Below are 27,351 nucleotides of genomic sequence, written 5' to 3' on the forward strand. Positions count from 1 at the left end.
CGACGCCTTCGCACAGCCTTGAGCCACGAATGACCAACTTTCATACAATCAATCACCAATATATTCAGATATTTCCAAATGATATATTGCACATGTCAATTAACATCACTCTAAGCAAATACATTTTCAACATATTGTTCACCAAACACTACACTGCAGAAAAATCATCCTTTTCTTTACAAATGTTTTTGGTATTGTTTTTCTGGAATTCAAGCTCACTTTACACATTTTATTTCCCACTATTTCAAGCGACGAGTTATTACCCAGGTTGGTACAAGAGTGGCAAATGAGTAAAGCTACAAGCGCTGCCATCAGTATATTACTGCCGTCCAGTTACTACGATGTGTCTTCACTGCACCTCACTCTAGCCTCTTCATAATAATTTCATTATTTCATTAATTCAAAGTGGTAACACTATAACTCAAAGGGTTTGAAAGTATTCCATTAAATGATGAGTAACCTTAAAAGTAATCTTACATTCTAAAAGTAATCTTACAGTGAATATTTCGCACGTTTATATAATATCAAGAATTCAGTTGCAGCATACCTGTGGAATACCACCTGGCCATTTCTACAGTTAGAGAGACGTATGTTCAAATTCCTTCACCCACCACGCTCCCTCATCTATCTCTGACGCCTCTATGGATACTTAGTTTTCTACCGGTCTCCAACTGGAGAGTTTCGGTATCGTTCTGTCAAAAAGTATCACTTTCCTTCCCTCTCACTTATCTACTGCCATATTCCACGAAAACTTGTGTCCAATCCTTAAATAGTATCATGTAATCTCTCTCTCTCTCTCTCTCTCTCTCTCTCTCTCTCTCTCTCTCTCTCTCTCTCTCTCCAGTTCCCAGTACCATAAAATGACCAGAAAAACTATCAAATTCAGGAAATGACGAGGCATCCCTTAAAATATTAAGTAGAGACTAATTCTTCAACGAGGACAAATGGTTTACCCAGTCACTTCACTATATTTCTACCCAGCACATATGCAGAATAACTGTATAAAATGAATATGTTCTAAGTGAATTATATCGCATAATCTAATGGTTATAGCTATAGTAAGATCACTCTGGAGTCGAATATGCTAAAGTAGACTGATACAATACATAATTCTGCAAAGTTTCACCTTAAAGCCCCTTACGTGTAACTCGTTTCCCTCTTAAATAGTCTTATATCAAAGCCAAAAGTGAAAAATTTTCTTTCTGATAACGATATGAGGGAACAGATGGCCGATAAATATCTACAGACAAGACATAACTTGATAGGATATAATACACAATGTGAACAAAACTTTTTTTACATGATTTACGTATAGAAAAATGGTAAATCTGAAAGCTATTTAAGGAAAACAATTTAAGAGGATTATGTATGATAAACATGAAAGAAAATAATATTTTCAAGGTATCAACATTACATGAATAGCTAAAAAGAGTATCTTATTAATCAACTACAAATATTGCTTTAAACATTCCGTGTGGAAAGAGCTGTGGTTTCGGTGCATAACACCTCGCGCGCACGCGGGGGTAAGGGGGGTGCCATTTCATGTGTGGCGGGGTGGCGGTGAGAATGGATGAAGGCAGTATGTATGAATATGTACATGTGTATGTATATGTATGTATACGTTGAAATCTATAGGTATGTATATGTGCGTGTGTGGGCGTTTATGTATATACATGTGTATGTGGGTGGGTTGGGCCATTCTTTCGTCTGATTCCCTGCGCTACCTCGCACACAGATGAAGCGCACCAATGCAGAGAATGAAAACTAATATATATATATATATATATATATATATATATATATATATATATATATATATATATATATATATATATATATATATAATCAGATGGAAAATATGTCAAAGATGATCATTACCCATTTAAACAGTGTGATTACCTCAGTTTTCTCTGACCTAACGGTATTTTCTTAAAGTTCTGTTGTTAGAATATTTTCACATTTGCTCCGATATAGAAAAATATTCTGTTCCCGTTATCACAAACGTGACTATTGTCTCTCGTCTTCTCTCAACATGCCACCATGTTCTCTCATTTACTCTCAACATGTAATATTATTCTCTCGCATGTACAAAGCCTTTCTGCAGAAGTCAGTGCTATACTGACCTGCTCCTACAACTGTGATGCTGTACTATACGTGACATGACGACGTCAGATGAATGCACGAGTATTAAATCCAATAAAATTCCGAAATTTATCAGTAGCTGAAGTCCCGCTACCATTAGCGAGTCGCTACTAGCGCCATTAGTTCATGGGGGCGTCATGTAGCGTGATATTTACTTTGTGATGTTAACAGCTGTTCCTTATGCGTCGGTACCGTAGGTGTTCGACTTACTATCAGCCCAATCTTATTACCGTCGTAAAACCTGAATTGTCCGTTACCAACGTAATAATATTTCAACACCTTTCCCTTTATGAGACTTTATGAGATTTTCTACAAATGTGGAAAAATCAATCAAATACAGTACTTCGTGATACGAAACATGACTGAGTGATGTGGTGGATATAATGTTGAAGCTACTGAATTATTACCATTTGTATGATACTAAGAGAGTTTTATACAGTGTTAAACAGTCTCTTAATTTTGTACATATAAAGTGTCAACCTTGTGTAAGCACACTGCATAACATGAGTTTCACGGCTGTCATAACCACGCATACGAAAATGAGAAATTCAGTTTGCGTTTCGTGTTTGTGTTCGCACAAACTTGCAAAAATCAAATTACTCACCACTTTACAGTTTACGAATCCCCTGAGCGTGAACAGACACCAAATCGTTAAATCTAATTACGAATTACGAGTAATCTGACACTTCAGTCTTATCGTTATGCCAGTGTGTTCGTTTGCTGAAATTCTAAGAAATTTAAACTTCATTCAGGCTATCCTGGACTTCTAACATATAAAACTTTTCAACCTTGCATTCAAGCACAGCAAAAGTATATCATCACTCTTCTACTACCCAACCTTAGAATCCTTTTTATGGGGCTCCTACAGTTTCAAGGATATACTCCACATAGGAGCAGGCAAATGATGGACAGTTGCTCATCGAAAACGGTGCGACCTTTGAGCACGACTTTTTAAAAGACTCCCGAAATGGACGGACGGTCAAGACCCTAAGCGCCATGTCGAAGGGCGAGCCATCACACCGAAGGGTTGCAGCGTCGGGCTGGACTAAAATAGGGCAACTCGCATTAATAAGCAACAGAAATCGCCAGAAATAACAGGACGCACACGTATACCCGTATGACATTTTAGCCAGAGGGTAGACAGCCGTGTCAACGTTGTTGTTTAATGGCGTCCCCGGGGCAGCAGCAGCAACACCCACTGATATATAAAACCAGAAACACACACACACACACACACACACACCAGTATCTCGTCAGTACCTAAGAGAAGGCTGCTGTCAGCACCAACAAAACACTTTAAAGAACTAGGAGGATCTTACTTCACTGCCTAAACCTTTATTATCTTTCTTCCATCACTTTTCTATATCTTCTATTCAAATAAGACCAAACTTTCAGGTACAATGTGACGTGTGGATGGAATTCTGCTCAAACAGCGGAGCACAAAATCATTAATGACGGATAAAACCCACACACCCTAACGGGTAGCAGTTCCAGTCATTTTTCTTTACAATATTTTGTGCCATCTTTCATCTGCAACAGATGAACAGTCTTACACATCACTAGCTCAACATGCTGAGCTACATATGCATAAGCCTCCAGGCTCAGCGAAAAGTCACCCTCGTCAATGGACGTGAAAGGAACTTCTCGCTCTAAAAGAGGGAAATGCAGGGATCCAATAAAAAGGGGTTCCTGGGCTTTATAATAATCATAAACACACGATCTCAAAAAGCCTATTGCGCTGGTCATGTACTTTTAGTAAGAGACAAAATGTAATGAAACATTTAAAAAAAAAATCATACTTCTAATTCTTAAGAAAGCTCGATTGCTTTCCTTGTGTGCCTTAAGAATATAGTGAACTTCAATTACTCTTGATTGTCAGGGGGTACTGGTACAATCTCAAATGATTCAGTACGATAATAGGGATTTTCATAAACAATGATATACAAGTGCACATCGACAGCTAAGCATTATTCCGTTATTGGATCGTTGAATTTTCGAACAAAATTCCAACATATTCACGTTACCTGGGCGTCGATACTTTGAAAAGCTCTGTATGGTAAGAGCTGCCACTGCACTCCTCCTCCTACACACATGGGCAATGGCTCCTACACAGGGATTAACAGCAGCACTTTGCTCACAGCATGATGAAGACACGATAAGCAATACTCCACAAGACTACAAAGGCAAATGCTTCGAATCCCTGGGAACAAGTCAGTCCTTCCAACAGCAAAACGCCACGCAACAACATTAACGGAAAACAAGGACAGAAAAGAAAGGCTCCCTTCACAGGTATACAACTCGTGTCCAGGAACCACTGCAGAAGAATGTGAGCAGAGGAACAGACAGCTGTCAGTCAGGGTCAAGCGCAGCACACGCCGCAACAGCTCTCTACATCCACGTCAACACCCAGCCAGCCAGCCAGCAACAGCCGTACCGTCGAGTCAAAAACACTTCATCGTACTTCAGACACAGACACAGCACAGCCATCAAACGGTACAGTCGGGAGGCTTGCCAACAACCAATGTATGCAGAAAAAAAAAAAGTAAGGCTACAGTTGAGATCACTCCTATACTATGGTTGAGGTGTCATACGTACTTCAAGATCAGGAACTCCGGTGCGATATAGGAATACCTGCCTCTACAATATACCTTCTCAGTAAATTTCTCAGTACCAGACTCCCTGTCCTCAAGCCAGACGTGGTGGCCAAGGTTAAACCTATCTTTTTATCGGTGTCTTGTGCCAATAAATATGGCGGAATGCATGATTCTTGCCTTACTGTATATAGGATAAGATGTCCTTCATAACTAGTTTCGATTTGTTACGGTTCATACAGCACACTGCAGTGCTAAAATCCCTGGCCAACCCAGCTCTTTAAGATTACAAGATTCTCAAACCTGACCAACCTAACTCTAAGGTTCTAAGATTCTCAAACAGCCTTTGAATCAGCAGGTCCATATGACCATCCTGCACTTTAAAGGTCATATCACCAAACTCCCAAGGAACCCACTAGCAACCTCTTCTAAATCCCTTACATTGCAGCCACTAACGCTATCCTCCGTTCACTAAAACGTCCTGCCCAACTCTTGAGGTTTGCTAATGGTTCTACGAACCAACAGTCATTGCAAGATGCATCACCACTTTGCTCACCTCGTAGTTCCAAAGCCTGGTGATCTAGCAATGCTTCCACACTACGGAAACAATTATTTGCAGTTACAATCTCTTGAACATGCTAAAGCTCATAATCATGACAATTCACAAAATTACATTGTGCTGCATAATCATTGAGGTATTCCAGTAATAACGACAATGTTCTTGAATTACGTTTCAGTTTTTCTCATTACGCAATCTCCAGCCAAAGGGAAGCGCCATCTATAACAGAGTTCCTAACCATGTTGGGTCTATCCGAGTGTTGTTGACAATTAGGCCAAGCAAGGAACACTAAGAACGGACATCGAGTATTTATAGTAACTAAAGCGATGGCTTGACCATCGCCACAAACCCTCTGCACAAAACTCCAGCTGCTGGTACAAGGCCATAACTGACTGCCAACCACCCGTCTTTAGCAGCGAGACAACCAGGGTAAATAAGACCTGGCCTAAGCAGTACTGTCTTCTCCCGAGATAATCATGTGTCTGGAAGCTGAAGCTGAGCACCCAAGCGGATCACCGCCAATGGGCCACAATAATGGGAATTTTTGGCCATTATCTACTACACCGTGATATCCCGCGCTACGCAAGAGGTGATATCATCCTGGTTATTATAGATAAATGTCTGTTCCAAAGGTTTACAACTGTAATTTTACACTACATTTTCTGTACCAGCTCGGTCACTTACAAGGACTTAAAGGAACCAAGACTCGTCTACAATAATAGACCAACGCGCTGTAAATGTGGTCTTTGTTTTCTGATCGTATATCAATAAAATGAAAATTTGGTACCTTCACATCCGTCTTCACCATTTCCCTTAACAAAGAACGTACTAACTAGCATTTTTCTTATATATTCGCAAACTAAACCTAGAATCCAACTATATGATCTAATTTAATGGAGTCTGACAACGCAACAGCATAATATAGCCAGTTTCAAGTACAGTGATATACGGATAACACGAGTAATCACAAAAAAAAAAAAAAAGGGATACAAGCAGCAAAACACCGTCACGCTTGGAAATATGGAGACGGTCGCCTTAGTGGTGGTTCGCTTGCTTCCCACCAAGCGGGCGTCACACCAGCACAAATCTGGCTTCTGTTCACGTAGCTTGGCAAACAGGTTTTCCTTCCATCTTGTCCGTATTCATTACGCTCATTCCGTCGCTACCGGCTGTAACCGTATGGATCAAAATAGTTTGTAAACTCACAAAAATCAACAAGGACACATCAAGAAACAGTGTCGAAAATGCAGCATCAATACCAGCTGAACCATAAAGTATTGCCTTCCTCCCCCCAATGCGACTGCCTTCATTTAACAAACATATAAAATATCAACGAAATGCTTCGTTCATACTGTATATAGATGTGAAAATACGGGGCATAAACAGTTGTTACTCAACGAATTTGAGTTTGTTAAAACATACGAATTCGTTCTTTGTAAGTCAAAACCATCCTAAACAATAATGCTAGTTCAATCAATATGTATAGCTCCGTGGTTTGAATCACGTGTAGCTTAGTATTTCAATTAAATAAATAATGTTCCTTTGTTCATCTTTGTTTTCTGTTGTATTTTTTGTTTCCGTCTTTACACAGTGGACATAGAAATCGACCATAACCTGCAATGTACCAAGTACCATATACATATTAGTGGAGTCTTCTCAGTGTGTTAGATAAATTCATAACTACTTTTTGTACGATCCTTTGAGTGGTAGGCTGTCAGCATAAAACCTACGTGGATGGAGACTGAACGAACCCAGTGAAAGATGAACACTTGCAATACATAGTATATAAATCTAGCACTTTCAAAAAAGTAGCATCGGAATATAATACTTAGCTATGAACTCGGAGAACATCCCTATTACAAACAAATCCAAAGTTCATGATCTGTAGCTTCCCTCCGGCAATAACTACCTTAGTTACCTTGACGGGAATAACAGCATAAGTACCGTTTTCTACCACGTACGCTAAAATACATGAGAGAACGGTGCTTTGGAAGGTCTATACGATCATGCTTCTCCTTAACTTCAATTAAACGATATTCAACCAATTTCGATCTATTTTCTTATTCTCGCTAAACGAAGCGTTTATAGACGACGTTATGTTTTGAGTACCGATGATCCATGACGCAACTTGGAGTTAATCACAAGACATTTAACAAACCTGAGTGGTAAACTCCAAGCACTTGCATCCTCAATCATCACCTTGAACTGTATTGGTGAACTTACCTAAATCTAAGGCTTCATAGCCCTACAGAAGGGTGTCTGCATCGCTCTCGTCCCGCCTTTGATGTAGATGGTAGAAAATCGAGATGAATACAGCCCCCTGGAGCGCCGGGCGTGCATTTGGGTCGCACTCGCTGGATGCAGCGCAAAGGAACCTGAAAGGCATTCTTTTTCATATTCGTTGTCTTCAAAAAGGTGGTATTCGAAATCTTTAATAACAATGAAAAACATAAAATGCAATACCTTAGAAACTCCACGTAGAAACAACACTCGTTACTCTATGTTTAACATTACATATGCATATGAGTATTTATGATGATTCATCTTTGTACTAGGATCTACCTGATCTATTCTATTTACCAAGAAATAAAACCTCTGACGCTTAAGAACTTTCCACTGTTTTCCAAGACCATCATATTCAGCATAGACATGTCGTCGTGAAAACCTCTGGCAGCGGTGGGATTCGAACCCACGCCTCCGAAGAGACTGGTGCCTTAAACCAGCGCCTTAGACCGCTCGGCCACGCTACCGATATTAAGGTTGCAATATGTGCATTTTGGAACCAAAGGGGTACAATGAAAAGTGTTTAGTTTATATTGAGGTCCGTGAAAAGAAAAAAAAGACTGTCGTTTTCGGCTTGTAAAAGTCATTCAAACACTGATCAAGAGTTCTGAGTGGCTACCTTAATATGTCTCCCTTACGATATATCTTATGGATATTCTAAAGCCATTACCATCGGTTACCTTTATTTCTCTACCATCTGATATCCTTCGATGAAACAGCATACACGAAGTACAAAAAAATGAAACGTCCTAGCAAGTCTAAACCCATAATTCATCATTTCACAAAACCAAATTCGCTGGGCATAATAGGTACAAACAAATGTGCATGCATGTGCACACTACTCGAGCCAATAACATTTTAACCAAATGAACACACACTATTTTAAATATCATCCATATTAATCTGTTTCTTGCACAAGTTGAGTAAAACTGATTTCAAATGACATGTATTACATTTCTTAAAAATTATATCAAAAACCATCGTTTTCCACTGTAAAACGACACGATAAGTAAAATCGCCAAAATGGTATTAAAGGTCGCAATATTACTATTTACTGAATATACCGCTGAAAAAGTTTGCTGAAAAAGTTTTCCAATTAATCCGCCTTTAGTATCTCATTACGCAGACAACAAACAACTAAGAAGAGCAACCACGTAGCGACAAGAGCTCAAAATATATTTCCGGAAAAGTTCGCATTTATCCTACAGATGACCGAAATATTCTTAAGGAAAAGGCAGACTGCCAGCGTGCAGCTGAAATGGATATCAGTTCAACTAGGCAAGTACTTAACCTGTAAAATCAGGATCTTACAGAACATGTGTAAAGGAAGTCACTTGTTTTTACTCCCGCCGCCATATTGGTCATCAAAGTTGCACCGGAAGGCTTACCTCTCATGACCAAAACTATATTTTTTCCTTAGGTATACTATTATGGAATATGTGCATTATATATCACAGGGTATGACAAACGTCTTGGTGTTGCCAAGAAACGTAGTTGTGATCGAATAAAGTGTGCGACAACCAAACCAATTTCCATCAGCGAAATGACAGCACAACGTGCTTACCCCAAGTTACTTATCCTGACGTGTATCATTATTTGATTACTTTATTTACCTCACCTTACTCTGGAGGACAGTCGCTGAAACTCCACAAAGGTTTAAGAGCATACACACATCAAACGTTTGGATAGGATAGAAAATGCTTCTTTACGAATAGACCACGTCGCCATGACTTCGAAGGTACATTTATTTGCATTTTTGAGTAGTCTCTTACGAAACAGATTCCAATTACTACATTTGTGGTTACACCGTGTACCTGCCAAACCAGTCATTGTGTCAAACATAGGGAGGAAAAGATTATATACAAAAGCTATAACCTAAAGGATTGCGGATAGTATTCACAGACTAACGAAGAGGGTTAACTATGGAGAATTCTTTACATCCTCCGTGGTGCAAAGAAAAAGTCTTGTGTATTTAAGTTTCCAATGCATCCTCCACGGTGTATAAAAAAAAAAGGCACAGGGTTGTAACGACTACAGTGGATATGATAATCAGAATCACTCTGACGTTTATGCCACTATCACAAAAGGAGACATTTGCAACGATCAATCTTGCATTAATTGACAAGAAATCTTTTCCTTTATTTTCTGAGATCTGCATGCCACCTAATCTAGTATTTTCTCGCCAATGTTTCACATTGGTATTTTCTATGTAAAAATACAGCTAGTAGCACCAGAAATATCAATAAAGACCCTTCAAAGTTTCGAGAGTGGTACCGAACTGATATCAATGTCATGCCTTTTCTATTACTTTCAACGGAATTATACCCCACACCATGAAACAATTACCAGCATGAAACCTATTCAAAGACCTTTTTCATTTGGAAATTTTCTCTCTCATTACCACTGGTGTGCATGGACACCCGACTGTGAACCTTAGGCTTTAAACGCAAGTGCTAAGCGTAATTCAACTCTTTGAAAATATTGATACGACTGTTTAAGTTACAACATAACTTACGGCTGTCGATAACCCCCCTTTACTAGCTGCTAACACATCAAAAAATCTTTAGGAAAAAAATGTCAGTAGTTAGGCAGACTGGATAAGCTTTCATCGTGACCCAAAGCTTAATCATAGGACCAATGGAGTGACTCTTTAGCAGTTGCCGAAATTAAATGGGCAAAGATCTTCGCCGGTGACCCTTGTACAGCTACCTCAAAAACAGAAAAATCTTTAAACAAAGATCCGAATGCTTTTATCACAAAATGGTCAATTGTGTCGCCATCTGAAGTGAAATGTGTTCTCAATATATAAATAAAAGGAAGTCGACTCGCAAGTGGACTTATGATAATCACATATGTCCCGATAATTACCAAAAGTGTACAGCTAGTACATTTATGTAGCAAACAAATATCCTGCTTTTAATTATTTCAAAATCAATAAATTCTTGGTTAGTTACCTTCCTTGATCAAATTCATTTCAAGAATAACTGACTTATCTGACAGCAGAAGGACCCTAGCTAATAATCGATGAACTGATGCGCGGTTTGAAAAACAAAAAAAAAATTAGAAATTTCTAGTCGAACGGGATTTGTCGACAAGCTTTTAACCCGAGCCCACGCTGTTTAGGTTAATGTACTGAGGGCGATTATTTTCACCATATTTCAGTTCATTTCTATATACCGTAGTGATATGCAAAACCACGCCCCGCATCTTTTCTCCTAGTTCTCTAAACACTACAGTGTCCATCATTGCAGAAAAAATTACGGAATATACAAGACCAATTTCGATGTGTAGCTAAACCAGTACCCTAACATAGTTTCTTTTGTCAGCTTAAGTATCCTTCGTTAGTAGCTCGAAAATAATCATAAACTGCAATTACTCTTGCTAGTCATATTCTCATGAATTTAATATAAATAATTTTTCAAACATACATGATATATACGGGAATCTTGAATGCAATCTTTTTCATAAGTTGAAGAATACACAAATAAGAAGTTAAAAAATTCTTTACTCTGCTGTAATGGAATATGCCTCCACTGCATTCAGTCCGTAATTAAGTACGAATACAAAAAAAGGGGTTCGTTGCAGACCCTATATGCTATAATACACCCAAGTGAAGCAAGTCAACGACCCAAGTCAAGCAGAAAACCTAATCAGTAATAATACAATTTCGTTCCGCCAACTCGGCATCAATTTGTATAACTTCCACAGAAGATTTGAAAATATAGTAATATACCCAAAGTTGACATACTGCTATATTAATGAACCCCACACTCTCCCTAATATTCATATCCCTCGACACTAACACCTTAATCTATAACGTAGAATACAATATATTCCAAACCACGCTCTGCTAACCTTATCGTACTCAACTTCACAAGCACTGCATGACAGGCTTTTTCAGTATCCAAAGTGACGGTAAGTTTGCCAAGCCACTTCCACATCTCGGCCTATACGGGGAGGTTACGTGAGGTTTTCATGTTTTCATTTCTACTTAAGTTTTACCAACTTTTACAATAACGAAAAGTCCTCCCTCACCTTACTGAAATCGTCTTAATATAGTTTAATATAATGCTCATAAGTAGTCTGGAGACTACACTGATATTCCAACAAAATCACTGACCATCAATAATAATCTAGTAATTTATCAAAAACTACGGTTTTCAGGCAATTACGTTGTTCACAGGGTTGACAGTAGTAACGACCGGCCTCAGCTACTCAAAACTTACACAATGGCTGGTCTATAGATTACAGCAAAATTAAGTGAACATTTTTCCACATGTACACATATGCCACTGTTATAACGAGCAAACCCCGTACCTGAAATATGGAGAAAATCCAGCAACCTCCTTAAACCCGATGTGGATAATGCCTATTCGAGACGTTATAACATGTAATAGCAGACATCTTATATTCCTACCATCAAATGAAAACCTACGGAACAAAGTTGCTATGCCTTTTACGATATTACTTAACTAATGCTATGAACATCAACTCGGTATATATATAAATGGTTTCTCACTCACCTTCGCCGACATGTTTACAATCGTTTATCATTTTCAGGAATGTTACTGTTAGTTCCTCCTTTCCCTCGATCTTCATTATCTCAAGATGAATTTCGTAACTCTCACTTGTAATGTGGCGACTTTTAAGCTTCTGAACTGCTTATACATCAAGCACGCAGAAGAAATAGCTGCAAGTCACAGTACGCTGTTACCTTCCTTGAGGCACCTGGCGTACTGACCCGCAACCCTTGACATGTTTATAGTTGTCAGCTCAATTGTCAAACTGGAATATTAATTTCACAATTATCAAATATTGTCTTACTATATATATATATATATATATATATATATATATATATATATATATATATATATATATATATATATATATATATATCAAATTTTATGGTGATATTGCATATTTATTGGGCACTCGTTTGTATTCAGGTCAGCCAACATTTTCGTAACTATCTACTTGTTCCATAAGGGCGAGAGTTCTCTGACGCGCTGACAATAGTATTGGAACTGGCAAGAGTAGGCATTCACGACCAGCAAACAAGGCATTACGCCTTTTCTGTTCTCATTTTTGAAGAATATAGACTATTTGAGGACAAAATGTTTTCGAAGGGTTTGCATTTGAGATCTATTGCCTTATGAGCATTTAGGACGACACATTTTCGCAGGTTATTACATACGTCAGAACTGGACATTTCTGTCATTATACCCTATTATTTTACTTTAGAGATCATTGCAGCAGTTAAGGTTTTAAAATTCTGAATTTTTTTCTACAAGACAAACGGCCACGAACACCATTTCGCAGTTATTATTTTGCCGAACAGTCGGCAACGATAGATCAAATGTTTTTAAATTTCCTTTATTTCTGGATTCTTAGGCTTTCATTTTCGAAGACATTTGGCAAATATTTAGATCCAGGCAAACATCAATCAAGTCTTATTGAGGGCAAATATCACTTTGAAAAAACACATTTAAGTCCACAGAGTTCGCAAGAGTTAGGTTAAATCAGGCAAATCAAAAATTTCTAAACCCTAACTACAATACTCCACACCTAATCGCCCCATGACATCATCGTGGGCTATTTGGACTTTAGAGTTATCGATTGTCATCAACATTAAATATTAACAACGTTGGACAAATCAAAAACCTGCAGACCATGGTAATCCCAAGGATACACGGGCTCTTTTACTGGATATATGGGCATTGATAATCCAACTGATAACCAAAGCAAGACATAAATTATGAGTGCAGCAGAGAAACACTGTTTTCTTGATGGATAGTGTTGAGTGCATTCTCAAAAACTGTACCTTTCATAGTTTATACAGAATTCTGAGCATTAAACCTTGCATTATTGAAAGTGGCACATTCTGCAAAACAAATGTTTTCAATCTACCATTCTTTAGAAAACCAGGAGCAATCAACATACATCCTTCATCGTGTATTGTGTCTTAACACAATTTTCTTTATGCTTTGTAATTCACCTACAGTATTATCTACTGTAGGATATGATATGTATGATGAAGTCCTGAATTCCAAAGCATAAAAACCATAATGTCAATTGAGCTAAAACCAAACAGCTACTATGGGTATGGTTCTAGCCATGGTGGATGGCAGAGTATACAAATATACATGTATACTTGGCTTATAATTTTGTGCATTGCTGACGGAAATTTCATTTGACGAGGTTTAAATTTTTCTTCATGGCTAACAGTAAATTTCATAGGCTTACATTTTTCTGCACTGCTGACATGGTAAACTTCATTAGGCTTATATTTTTCTGCACTCCTGACGTTAAATGTCACATCTCATTCCTAAGGGATACTGAAATCAAAAGTATTACTCTTTTACCTCAACCAGTAAACCTTACTTTCAGATCTCTGTTTTGGCAAGAAAAAAAAAATGTGAGAGAGATGGGAGGGGTTCCCAGCAAGAGTGGGTCTTTGTCAAAAATATATAATATTACTGTGGTTGTTTAATCTATTACAGACAAGGTGGTGAGGGGGGAAATGAATGCAAAGGCCTTAGAGCAAAGAGTGGATATAGTTTGCTTAGGTAGGTTAAGAGGCCTTGGGAGGTGAATCAGTTGCTATCTGCAGATGACAGCTCTGGTGGCAGACTTTAATGAGAAACTCCAAAACCTTGTTACAGTATGGGAGTAAATGTGAACATAAGATAATGAGGTGCAACAGGAGAGATGGGACTGGGTTTGAGTATGAATCAAGTAACTGGAAGTAGACATGGCTTGAGAGCTGAAGTGAGTCATGAGGGGCTTCAAGTCCTGAGCACATTAAAAGAATGTGGGCCACTGTGTATTTGGGAAAAGATGGGCATGTTTGAAAGTATGCTAATTCTTGGTGTTGAAAAGATACGAGTATTGGGCTTTGAATGCAAAAGGAAGAGGTTTAATGTATTGGAAATGAAATGCCTGAGGAAGGTAGGTGGAGTGAAGTATGTAAAGAATGACAGCATAAGCTGATTAGGTGTGTTGAAATGGTTAAGATATACAAAAAGGATTAGTAAAGAAAGATTAGACTAAGCAGAACTACATGTCATAAATAGAGGAAAGAAGGGGAAGACTGAGAATGTGATGGAGCAATGGAGTGAAGAAGGCCTCAGGGTATAGGGAACAGAACATTCCGATAATGATAGGCATGCATCGGATAGAATGGACTGGACCAATATGATATATATATAGGAGGCGAGGGGTTGCTAATGGGCTGAACCAGGTCATGTTAAGCAATATATGAAGAAGATAATAGTGTATGGAGAATGGATATAGAAGGTAATCTGTGGTTATGGTACATTATACATGACAGGAGAGTGGATGTGTGTAAATGAGGCCACTCTTATTTCTTCCTGACATAACCTTGCTAAGGCAGAAGAAGCAATCAGGTATAAATACATGGTCCCTGCAACTATCAGCTGAACAGTTTTAAAACCTTCTTAAAGCCTTTTAAGATCAATACTTAAAAACATAAGACCCATTTTTCTTGAAAGTTTACACCTAAAAGACAAGAAAAATATTTACTTTAAATGGTCTTTTAATATAGAGCTTAAAGATATCAAGTGACAAAAACACGTATAAACATGAAACTGATTGCATTTCTGAACATCAAATGTACATTAACACAACACTGAACAGTTCTCAGATTGTCAGGCTCTTTGACGTTTTCCACTTTAAGCATGGCACAAACTTTAGTTTATGCTATAATTAGTATTCCACATCCTTCAAAATATATCATATTTTATGGGTCCAATTTCATTAAAAGATTTCTGGTGTTACCCAGGCCTCTTTCTAAAGACTCCTGCAGCCCAAGGTATGCTATTTCCAGTAGGAGGGGAATGAAAACCCTTATGGAGTGAGAAGCAAGTGGAATCCAGTAACACTCCACTAATTATATATATGATGCAGTGATACAGCCTCGCTAAAGGAGTGAGAAGCAAGTGGAATCCAGTAACACTCCACTAAATATATATATGATGCAGATACAGCCTTACCAATGGTCACTTCTCATGCATTGCGTAATCTCTATGAAAGAGTCCTGGTGTTACCCTGGACCTTTCTAAAAGTTCCTGCAGCCTAAGGTTGCACTACTTCCAGTTGCAAGGAAATATAGATTACTCAGGAGAGGTAAGTTCTTTGATACAGCTTTGCTAAAGGTGACCTTTCACTCACAAGATAACCTCTTGCGGTCAGAGCCTGGCAACACTTCTAAATACAAATGTGTTTGTATATATATAATGTGTGTATTATACATATATGTATATGTGTGAGTGACTTTCTTAAGTGTTTTCTGGTGCTATCTTGCTAAGGCAGAAAATGGTAAATATGTATACTGGGTTTGACATGCTGTCAATGGACTGAACCAGGGTATGTGAAGTATCTGGTGTAAACCATAGAAAGGTCTCAGGGACCTGGATGTGGACAGGGAGCTGTGGTTTCGGCGTATTACACATGACAGCTAGAGAATGAGAGTGAACGAATGTGGCCTTTTTATCTATTTCCTTGGTGCTACCTCGCTGAAAAGGGGTGGGGATGAGAAAGAGAGGTTAGTGGTGCTGTTTCCTATGGGGCGGGGTATCGCCGGGAATGGATGAAGGCAAGCAAGTATGAATATGTACTTGTGTATATACATATATGTCTGTGTATGTGTATATCTATGTATATATATATATTGACATGCTGTCATAGGAATGAACCAGGGCATGTGAAGCTGTGGTGCTGTTTCCTATGGGGTGGAGTATCGCCGAGAATGGATGAAGGCAAGCAAGTATGAATGTGTACTTGTGTATATACATATATGTCTGTGTATGTGTATATGTAAGTATATGTATAATGACGTGCTGTCAATGGCATGTGAAGCATCTGGGGTAAACCATGGAAAGTTTTGTGGGGCCTGGATGTGGAAAGGGAGCTGTGGTTTCAGTGCATTATACATGACAGCCAGAGACTGGGTATAGGGTAGAAAGAATACTTCCCACGTATTCCCTGAGTGTTGTACAAGGCAACTAGAAGGGGAGGGAGCGGGGGGCCAGAAATCCTTCCCTCCCATTTATAATTTTCCAAAAGAAGGAATAGAGAAGGGGACCAAGTGAGAATATTCGCTCTAAGGCTCAGTCCTCTGTTCTTAACAATACCTTGCTAATATGGGAAATGGCGAATATGTATAAAAAATATATATATATGTTTGTGTGTGTAGGTGTTACTGGACTATGCTTGCTTAAGGTTACGCCATGAATAAAATATCACCTTTCATGAGGCTGTATCGCTGAGAGTACAGCACTCACATCAAAGAACTTCCCATTCCAAAGGAGTGTACATTTCCCTGCAACTGGCAGTACTGCAGCCTTAGGCTGCAGGGAACTTTTGAAAAGTTCTAGGTAACACCAGGACTTCTTTATAGAAATTGACCTTTGGGTAATTCTTTCTTTTTTCTTTCAAACTATTCGCCATTTCCCGCATTAGCGAGGTAGCGTTAAGAAAAGAGGACTGGGCCTTTGAGGGAATACCCTCACCTGGCCCAATTCTCTGTTCCTTCTTTTGGAAAATTAAAAAAATAAATATAATAAAAAAATAAATAAAAAAAAAAATTACTATCCTATAACCTCAGGACCCTCTTCATAGTGACCTAGGGGCTCTTGAAGTTCAAAGACTACACTACACTCAGTAGTAGGGAGAGAATGGAGTTCTTTGAAGTGATAAGTTCTATAATGAGACTTCACTCTGTTACAACCTCACCAAAGGTGACTATTTACTTACGGTGTAACCTCTGGCATGTGTAAAAACACTGGCTGCCTAGCCACTACAACAGTCAACACCTACACAATGAAACAAAGATTTTCCCAGTACATTCCCAATTCAATGTGCTATGCAAGCAATTCTTTAAAACAGTACTATACCATTCCCATCCAAACCACCAACCCTACTCAAAGATCCCTCATCCCCAAAAAACACAATGCTTAAATTATCCAGTGTAATATACAGTGTTTGTCACTGCTTGGGTAGTGTCAAGGTGCTGTGATGTAAATATGAGGGCCATCCGGATATCAGAGGACTTTTACAGTGTGGTTTGCAGTTGGATCTGTGAAGATATGAAGGAAGAGACTAAAGGGAACTGCTTCCTGTGAAATTCCATTGTAGATATTGAGGGTTTTAGAGGTGAAGCCTTTGTGAACAATTCTGGCTTGTTGGCCACCTATGAAGTAGGTCAACATCCTTTTGTTATTGTTGTGGAAGATGGTTTCCAGTATCTTTTGTATAAGAATGTGTCTACTACTCAACTGCCTTACTATTACCCTACCCTGTCAAACTCATATCACTACACTTCATGGCCTGTACTCCAACCAGGTGAAAATGGCCAACTTCTTGAGGGGTCCTGGGGTTCCTAGGTTCAGGTATATAAACATAAGTGATCCATGTGCAAGTTGTGTGAAGTTTAATAATCTGTTGGCTAATATACACCAAAAGCAGTACTGACTGACAAATCACATAACTTTACTACAAAGCTGTCTTACCAAAACTGTATGACCATCATCCATAACTTGGAAGTACTGAGTTGGAATTATCTTCTACTTAATTTCCATAGTTCATCTGCTCTGAAATAAAGCTATTTATAAGTTTTGTTACAAATACATAAAAACTTGCAATCAATAAAAACTTGTATTTGTCATGCACTGACAACCTTACCCATTCCCCAGACACTGACTGGGACTTTTCAAGGACCTTAATATCAAAGTCGATCAGGATGAAATCAGCATATGGTGACGTCACCTAATCTAATCCAGAGCTTCTATAGCTAAAGCACAACTCACGTCTCCCAAGTTATGCTATCAAGGCCACTTGTCAGTTAAGTCCTGATCAGGCATGGTCATTATGTTTTTCTGCTGCCTAGACTTGCAGTCCTAAACAGGCATACATTGGCACCATAAGTTTTTAGACCTTCCTCTGTACAGAAGGGTGACTACTACTATTCCCCTATATAATGAATAAATTCATGAAATATGCCTTAGACTATTCAGGGAATATACTTCATCATGCTTAGAATAATACTTTGCTGGTTGGTACCAGTAAGCATCATCTCAATTTGGCTGTCACTACTAAGTCTATATATAGACACCACTGTGAACAGACTCAGGTGGGAACAGATTTCATAACTCCTTTTTAGTAAATGAAAAATTAGTAAATTTTAACTTTATTTGAATGTATACAATATCTATAAAATCTGAGAAAAAAATTCACTAATGTAGCATATGAACTCTATGAGAACAAAATGAAAAACTAAAATTTCTGTAAAATATTGCTTTAGCTTTCCAAAACATCGTGTACAGGCCATTGCTTCACAAGAGACTGATTACAAAACAGACAATATGATTATGATTGTAATCTACACTGTGGAATGAGTATGAAGTTAAGTGGCTATCATGCCACTAGCTGACTCAACTAAATACTGTATTACAAAAGATTACCTGTCATACCATAACAACAGCTAAGACAGCTACTGACTAGATACTAGAATAGTAATTTGTTCTATGACATAGGAAATGACCAAGGTTCTCTAACTATACAATATTTACATAGGAAATATTCAAATATCTTATTTTACTTACAAGTATCTCATAAACCACTTCAATTTGTGAATGAAACTGGAATTCCTATGCAACACGAGACCCTTGTGCAATGGACTCAGTTTGCCATACTTGGTTTGCATAACAAAAAACTTGGATCTGAATGGGAAGAAAAATCAACTAAAATTAAAATTCCCTCTAAACTATGAATTAGAAGGAATGAAAACTTTCAATATATTTTCACAGCACATATGCTGGAAACAAAACTGAAGAAAATCCCTTAAAATGCATCGATGAAACATCAGACAAAAGACGCCAGAAATAAAGACAAGGACAAAAGAATCCAATATACTTCAGGGAGAACTTGTATTCCAATGCCTAAGCTAAACTTGCTGGGGAAATACACTCTATATATATATATATATATATATGGGCTGTTCATGCATACACATGTACCTCCATTAAAATCTTCTTGAAATTTATGTTCATATGCACTTTATGGCTTTTATTAAAGAACAAATGTACTTCTAAGCATATGACTCTGTTATGCCATCACAAAAGAAGTAGGTCACAGACCTCTATTTCACACATACATTAGCTTTTGCATTGTCTACTGATAACATTTGCATCTTACTGATACTCATCTAATTTCTATTATTCATTATTTTCTTCTGCCTTGGATTCTTATTTCTCAACAGCAAAAAATGGCAGGTATGGTGTTAATACTGTCTAAACTAAGAGTAAACTTAATCATTTCCTCATAAGTGGTAAACTACCTTTAAACTGGGCTTATTCCATCAAGTAAACATAACAAAGAATAAGGCTCATGCTGGAAACTTTGAAAATTTAAGGTGCTTACAGTAATATGATGCGTGACTGATGGTAAGCGCTCATTAAATGAAGAACTGCAACTTTAAGGGGAAAATAAGTCTGACACTGTCAGATCTTGCTTTTCTCTTTGGCATTTTACAGTTACCTCACTGTAAATGACAGTGTTGTTCTATGTTGGTGTTGGTTACAACAGCAGAATAAGCAGGAAGAATAAAAGAACTTTAGGCAAGGACAATATTAGGTAGTAGTAGTCAGTATGAACATTAGGTAGAAGCCTCTGCAAACACTGCATTAGTTACACTCTGCCGGTGGCCTGTTTAGGGTGAGGCACTAAAGGTTAAATGGCGGCACCAGAGTTCACTAGTTATGGAGGCTCTATTCCTGTGGTCACCCCCTTAAGAGGGTTCCAGTTGGGAGCAGGTGTCAGATACAGAAAGACAGATAAACGGAAGAATTATAAAGTGAAAATTTCAAATGAATTCAAACACAAAAGTAATGTGATGGTGTCTGTAGGTGGGGTAAAGACTAAAATATGATTAAATGGCTTGCCAAAGAGAAAAAGTAACAATTAAAAATACTTAAAGGTAGGAAAACTGTCAGAGCCTCGAGGAAAGTAGTTATGGTTTTCAATATATGAGCAACAATGTCTGGGTGGGGCTGTGAAACCCACACTACAGATTAGTTGGTACACCATGGATCAGTACTAAAAGAACAAATAGGCTGGTCATGAATATTCTGAAGAATGTTAAAAAATTGTGCAAGGTTTGGGCAGCACTGTGCAAAGGGATCTTCCTGAAAAGGGTAAATGGAGCACCGGACCTGAGTAAATTGTGGAGGGGGACAGGATAATTAAAGGAAGATACAGTAAAGACATGGTAATCATTGATATATCGTTGAGGTAGTATAGATACAAGGAGACAATAGATAAATAGAAAACAAAGGTGACCAGTGAAATCTGAGGGAGGTCAAAATCAAGGAAGAAAGATAAAATGTGTATAAAGATACAGGCTTATTGCAGTCATGGAAATGTGCAAATGCTCAGATCACAGTGTATCTTCGAGGTTTTACTGGAAGCACAACATGAAGGACCAAACAGAAAACTTTTCATGAAAAATTAGAAATTGCAATAAACAAATGGATAATAATCAAAAGCCAAACCTACACTTATCATCAAAAACACATTAAGAAGCAGGATGGGTTCAAAACTCTATATCATACAGCTGTTTCTTTAAAACCAATAATCCTCTTACTCTGCATCCAACCTAAATGCATTATCTGGAATTATTCATCACTTGATATTTTATGAAGAATGATCATTTACAACTACATCAACATTTCTATTTACATGATATAGAAGCAATCTACAGTTTTGCACTGAGGTGGAAAAATAATATAAACACTTTTATAATAATCAAAATAAAATGTTCTACTTGAAAAAAATCTAATTACCCAACTGGAATAGAAAATTCCAACACCAAATTCATGATCTTAAGATGTTAAAGTGAAGTGTAACTAAAATGAGGACGATCCTAAAACCTTCTGTCTATTAGAAGGTGTACTGTAGCTATGCCCAATCCACCTACAAACCTCCTTTCCCATATACTAACCAAAAGCTTAACAATATATTAACCAATACACGACCAAGGAAACAAAATCTTGACAACCACATTTGGTCAACATACTCAAGAAGCACCAGTTGAAATTGTAACCAAAGACGAAAACTATTCCGCAGATAAATGGGGAAGAGGGTACTGAACTCCTCAGAGTGTAACACCTAGCACACTGGTTGTGTAACTGGTGGGAAAAAATATACCAGATGATGAAGTTCCAAAGTTTCAATGCTGTAGGGAGCAGCCCCATGAAACTGCATGATAGTTCATCAGTGAGAAGTGAAGAATGATGCAGTAGCTGCCAGTCCCAAGCCAAGAGCTGTCCAGGTGAGGAATCGCCATGCCTTGCTTTCTAAGTTATCTTCAGCAGGAAACTCTTCACATAATTTTGCCTGTAAATAAAATATAATGATAATACACATTACATTTCTCTATAAAATTATTCACAGTAAGATGGTAAATCCTGCTGCCATATTGTAATAATAATGATAATGATAATAATAATAATAATAATAATAATAATAATAATAATAATAATAATAATTACAAATGACAGCTCATGTATGGATGAGAGCGGGTGTGGCCTTTCTTCATGTTTCCTGGTGCTACCTCGCCAACAAGTGGTGGCAATGCTGTTTCCTGTGGGGTGGGGTAACCACATAGGAATCCATCTGTTTTTCTAATTATTTCTCACATACATTCTTCATAGCAAACACCTGATCAAGACATCCTCTACCACTTCTGAAACCACATTGCCCCTCCCCAATATGATGCTCTGTACATGCCTTCACCCTCTCCAATGAATACCCTCCCATATAATTTTCCAGTTATACTCAACAAACTCATGTCTCTGTAGTTTGAACATTCACCTTTATCCCCTTTGCCTTTATCAAATGGCACTATACATGCATTCAGCCAATAATCAGGCACTTCACCATTATCCATACATACAATATATATCCTCACCAACCACTCAACAACACAGTCACCCCCTTCAGGGAAAATGTGGAAATTTACAAAGGTATATAATGATCTCCAAAAATATATAGTGTATGGCAAGTCCAAACCTAATCCACATAACCTAAGCAGCTATCATAATAATCAGATGTAATGATGGGTAATAGATGAAAAGAACTCAGTATTTAATTATTGAAGTAACCAATGTTCCTTCAAAGAGCTAATTTCCTGCATTATTCATATTAACAACTATACCAGCTAATAAATATACTAATAAAATAAATAACCACAAAAGAACCCATGTACATTTAAAACCCGCATTATTCAAGTTAACTATACCAGCTAATAAATATACTAATAAAATAAATATCCACAAAAGAAGCCCATATACATTTAAAACCCATATGTATCTGTAAATGTTCAAATCTTGAGTAAATTCAACACAAGATGTCTATGGAACAAAAGTGTGATACAAGAAAGAGCTCCCCTCATACGACCTGTATTGGACTCATCTCTTCATAAAAATTTTGGGTAAGTCTTGAATAGTTCTGTATCAATGTTAACTTTGAATACTGTTTACTTGTGTTCTGCAATATTACCATAGTGTTTAGGAAACACAATAACATTTGTTAAGCATGGAGAATTATATCTTGTTGAACAATATCAATAAAGCTATGTATACAAGGAAAATGAGGTTAATTACTGCTCACTGTGTCATTCATTTGTAGACATCGGGCACCAAAATTATAGTTCATTTTTAAGTATGACTGTCTTACATCACCTAAAATACAAGTATTAAGATAAATCCTAACTCCTAGGAAGTTAAAGGAAATTATGTTTTTTTTCTTACATCAACCCCAATTTCTTGAATATACCACAATTGCCTTATAAAATATTCAAACTATATATAGCACCTAAAACATAAGCCATTTCCCAAGGCTAATTTTTGGTGTGGAGCTTTAATAAACTTTTGCCAATATATTCACAAACCAGTAACAAATGTGAATGGCTCTCAAACCCAGTAATTTTTCTTCTCAGGTAAAACTATTTAAATCATAAATCAGCTTCCAGCAGATTCATGACATCTGACCCATAGATGTCACTAACAACTCATAACACATCTAGACAAAATGTCAATAGCCAGAGAGACACATAACTGTCATAAGTGTAACTGCCTCATCACTTTGGGTAGCTAGATTAATACTGCAATCATCATAGTCACTTTTACAGTAAAAGAAACTATTTTTTTCCTATTTGTTGACATACTGGATATATAGAGAACTTCAGGATATTTTTTCAGTTATTCATGTAAATAATGTTTAGTGTGTGTAACTGGTAAGTGTATACGTAAATAATCTATCAAATCAAAAATGTAAATACTGTATGTATTCTATGTAATTGTGTATATCACATAAAATGAAGTAAATGATACATAAAACTTGTGATGCATTTACAGAGAATGACATAAAGAGACAAAACAAACTCATATACTCTACCTAGGGAAAATCATAATCAAGTACTGGGCACAAAATAAAACGTTCCTGCACGCTTTCACTTCAATGTTGAGGAAAGCATGTTGGAATTTTCTTCAATAATATGATGCCAATATTCCGAAATTTATTCTTATCTATTTGTGGATAGAGCACCTATCTTTTTAGAAAGTATGCATCACATGAGTTGAAAAAATTCTGGTAAACAGTACTACTAATGTAATCAATACCTTTGCTTCAAAATGTGAAACAATACTACCGACTCATTAAAAAAGTATAATCAACACATTATTCCTCTAGTGTACTCAATAATTTTGTGCAAAATGTTTTCATTAGTTGCTTTCTTACACCTGAGTATGGTATGTTTGGAGCCATCAGCAGATACACTCTTAAAGCTCCTAAAATAATATCAGTACATATTCATGCCAAGCTTTATACATGAGCAATACCAACAGATACCTTAGATGGCAAAGGAAGTTGGTCCAGTCAAAGAAACCATTTACTTTATTTAAAGAGCTCTCATACTGATGATAAATTCACTATCAGTATACTAATATTTCCTGCCTTTATGCAAGGCCTCACAACAATAAAAAAGGGTAAGAATTTACCAATGGCAATATATAAATATATATATATATATATATATATATATATATATATATATATATATATATATATATATTGCTGTCTGAATTCCTTTGTATAACATCAAGAAATTCCCACCACTAGGGGATGATGGGTGAGGTTTTTTTGTACCCAAGTCCTATTACTGATTTCTAAAATTGTTTCCCCAAATCAAACCAAAGCTAACCTACAAACACCTGACCCACCACTTCCTACTACCTGAAACTCACCATACTCATCAATGTTATGGTTAAAGATCCATGTAACCTGCAGCATCCCGCTAAGTTGGAGAAAGGAGTGACTCTAGATATAGACATGTAAGAGTAACTAGAAATGCATAATCATAGGAACTTTTTACAACTGGAGGTTTAGCATCTTTAAGTGACTTAAAGCTGCTACTATCCATACAAAATACACGCACTGACCATAGCCGAATTTGTCTACCATACAGAAACACCCAAATGTGACACTGGGTTTGACTAGCTGGTGTGAGTGCCAGTCAAAATCTAATATTATCAGTTGTTTGTAAACATTCAAATAATCACAGTATAAACAAACATGGATGGGAAAGCACTTACCCATCCACCAACTTTCTTCACATATGGTGCTACAACTTCACTTGCATAGATTCCCATAAACTCTGCTATCTTGCCACAGAAGTCTACCATATTTTTCTCTTTACAGTACAAAGACAGCTGTCCACCAAAAGCATACAGTGCTACTATTCTGCCCCAAGTAACTGCTTTCTTTTCTCCTTCAAAAAGTTCATTGGCCACGGCAACAAAGGAAACATAGCCAGTTTCTCTCGTGATGTCTAATCTCTTCATCATTCCCTTCAGCAAGATCTCGTGCTTCAGCATCATATTTTTCACACACCTCAACATGGTCCGTTCTACGGGGCACTTTGTCTGCTCGTTCTTCTTACCGGTAAGTGTGTACACGATGTACTCGGCCAGGCTCTGTGCCTGACACTCCACAGAGTCTCTCTCTCGTCTACCACTATCACCACTGTTTGGACCACTCTGGCTACTAGCACTGTTCGGCTGGGCTTCATTTTCCACGTCTGACACAGCGTTGGAGCCCGAGTCAGCCTGGCTGTCATTGTCACTTGCACCACCACTACTACTACTAGTACTACTACTACAATCGCCCACTTCCGCCTCAGTCACTCTTGGTCCAGGCAGGTTCTCACCTCGCAGCCCAGACCTACTCACTACGGGCGAGTGGAACCCTTCATCTGTCTCATTATCACTGGTCTCTTTTACACTCACTGACTGGTCATCTTTGTTCGCTGTAGGAGCCATCGCGGAGTACACTTGCGAAGGTCACACGACTGACGACTTGAGCGTTCGCTGTCGTATCGTGTTATTGTGGCCACCCGACTGACCCGACTGTTGCCGAGACTCGGTTCGGCAGGGCTCGGCTAAGTGACGTCATTCATTCCTGGACCCTGATTGGTCGGTCGGCCCGCCCCAGCAGCTGATCGGATCTTGCGGTGGAGTCATTCATCCTTGAGGGTGGCATCCGTACGGGCGATATTACGTACAATATTACTCCAAAATCAACTTTACGGTTTCAACATAAAGCATTCAGTTCACATCGTTCATGTTACATTTCCGAAAAAATGCACCTGAAGTTGAGAAGGCCACAGCCGCTGTTTCGGTGAGGACGAATATGTGAGTAGAGAGAATCTGCAATATTTCATGCTACAATGAAAAGAAAAAAAAAATGTATGGAGAGATTTACACAAAGCTTGTTTTGCATCATTTTGTATTTCAGGAAAAAAATGCACTTGAAGGTGATACGGCCATATGTGCTATTAAAGTGGGAAAAAATGCGAGATTCTCCTCGATGAAAAAAAGAAGTTGATGTATACTAATATTATCTAAACATTATTCAAAGTTTGACCCTTATACATACATTATGTACGGTGATATTAGATCATTACCACCTGCTGCAATATTATTGGTCGTATTTGACAATGTTTTACCTAATGCTCTAATATTTTTGCCCTATTTTTTCCTTAGTGCATTCATATTTTAATGTTTTCATCCTTTATCTTATAATGTTCCCTGTAATGCTTTTGTCTCAGTTTCAGTTTTCTCTCCACGTCTACACCATGGTACTTCTTTACTCAGTATCATTATTTCATTATGCTTCCAGTTCGCTATCATGTAATCAGTCATTCTGCCGTCATCTTTGCGTTGTCACTTTGTTACGAGTGGAAATATCTTCATACATGTATCATCCTCGGAGTTCCATGTGCTCTACTTATCATATATGTTCGTCTCTTGTTCCATGTATTCCAGTTTTATATCGAACTTCCGCTAAAATAATCACGATTTAATGGAAATTCACCATTTCTTCTCTAGTACACGGCAGTCTTGAAACAATAGCATCAACTAAAATGTATCCTACTAGTTTTTCTTGCTTTATTTTCTACAAATATTTCTCCAAATGCTCTATAAGTGCTCCTTAAGTACTCCTATTACAGCAGATTTGTTACTCCTACCACTACAGAGCAGATAAGTAAAGACGAGAAAATCAGATTAACATTAACTATGCTGTAAAACAAGTGTAATGTATAATGATTTTGTGACAGGCCAATACAAGAAGCATTTGGGAAAGTGACCTGTGGTCAATTATCAATTCTCATGGGACAGGAATGTGGTCACGTCGATT

General features: G+C 37.7%; 1 protein-coding gene and 1 non-coding gene across 3 annotated transcripts; both read right to left on the reverse strand.

Annotated features, from left to right (window-relative positions):
- Nucleotides 1–7,960: 7,960 nt before the first annotated feature.
- On the reverse strand, nt 7,961–8,042 carry TRNAL-AAG (transfer RNA leucine (anticodon AAG)). The gene has a single exon. It is a non-coding gene; the product is annotated as a tRNA-Leu (tRNA).
- Nucleotides 8,043–18,112: 10,070 nt separating this feature from the next.
- On the reverse strand, nt 18,113–26,062 carry LOC139758120 (induced myeloid leukemia cell differentiation protein Mcl-1-like). 2 transcript variants are annotated; one of them, XR_011714763.1, is made up of 3 exons: nt 25,248–26,062; nt 21,802–21,990; nt 18,113–18,188 (listed from the first exon to the last, which is right to left on the reverse strand). XR_011714763.1 is itself a non-coding variant. In XM_071679239.1 (2 exons), the coding sequence occupies exons 1-2, from the start codon at nt 25,971–25,973 to the stop codon at nt 21,868–21,870; spliced, it is 849 nt and encodes a 282-aa protein (XP_071535340.1). In that variant the 5' UTR covers nt 25,974–26,062; the 3' UTR covers nt 18,773–21,867. The 2 variants fall into 2 exon arrangements, 1 of the variants encoding a protein (XP_071535340.1); XM_071679239.1 differs by lacking the exon at nt 18,113–18,188 and having other exon boundaries at nt 18,773–21,990.
- Between the last annotated feature and the right edge of the window lie 1,289 nt (nt 26,063–27,351).

This window comes from Panulirus ornatus, chromosome 29 (genome assembly GCF_036320965.1).
Source record: "Panulirus ornatus isolate Po-2019 chromosome 29, ASM3632096v1, whole genome shotgun sequence".
Taxonomy (NCBI): Eukaryota; Metazoa; Arthropoda; class Malacostraca; order Decapoda; family Palinuridae; genus Panulirus; species Panulirus ornatus.

Bases quoted from the DNA above. Each gene is read 5' to 3' on its own strand.
- LOC139758120 (XM_071679239.1), bottom strand. From the start codon at position 25,973: ATGGCTCCTACAGCGAACAAAGATGACCAGTCAGTGAGTGTAAAAGAG. The intron at 21,991-25,247 runs GTAAGTGCTTTC...TTTTATTTACAG, and splicing joins TGAAGAAAGTTGGTGGATGG to GCAAAATTATGTGAAGAGTT.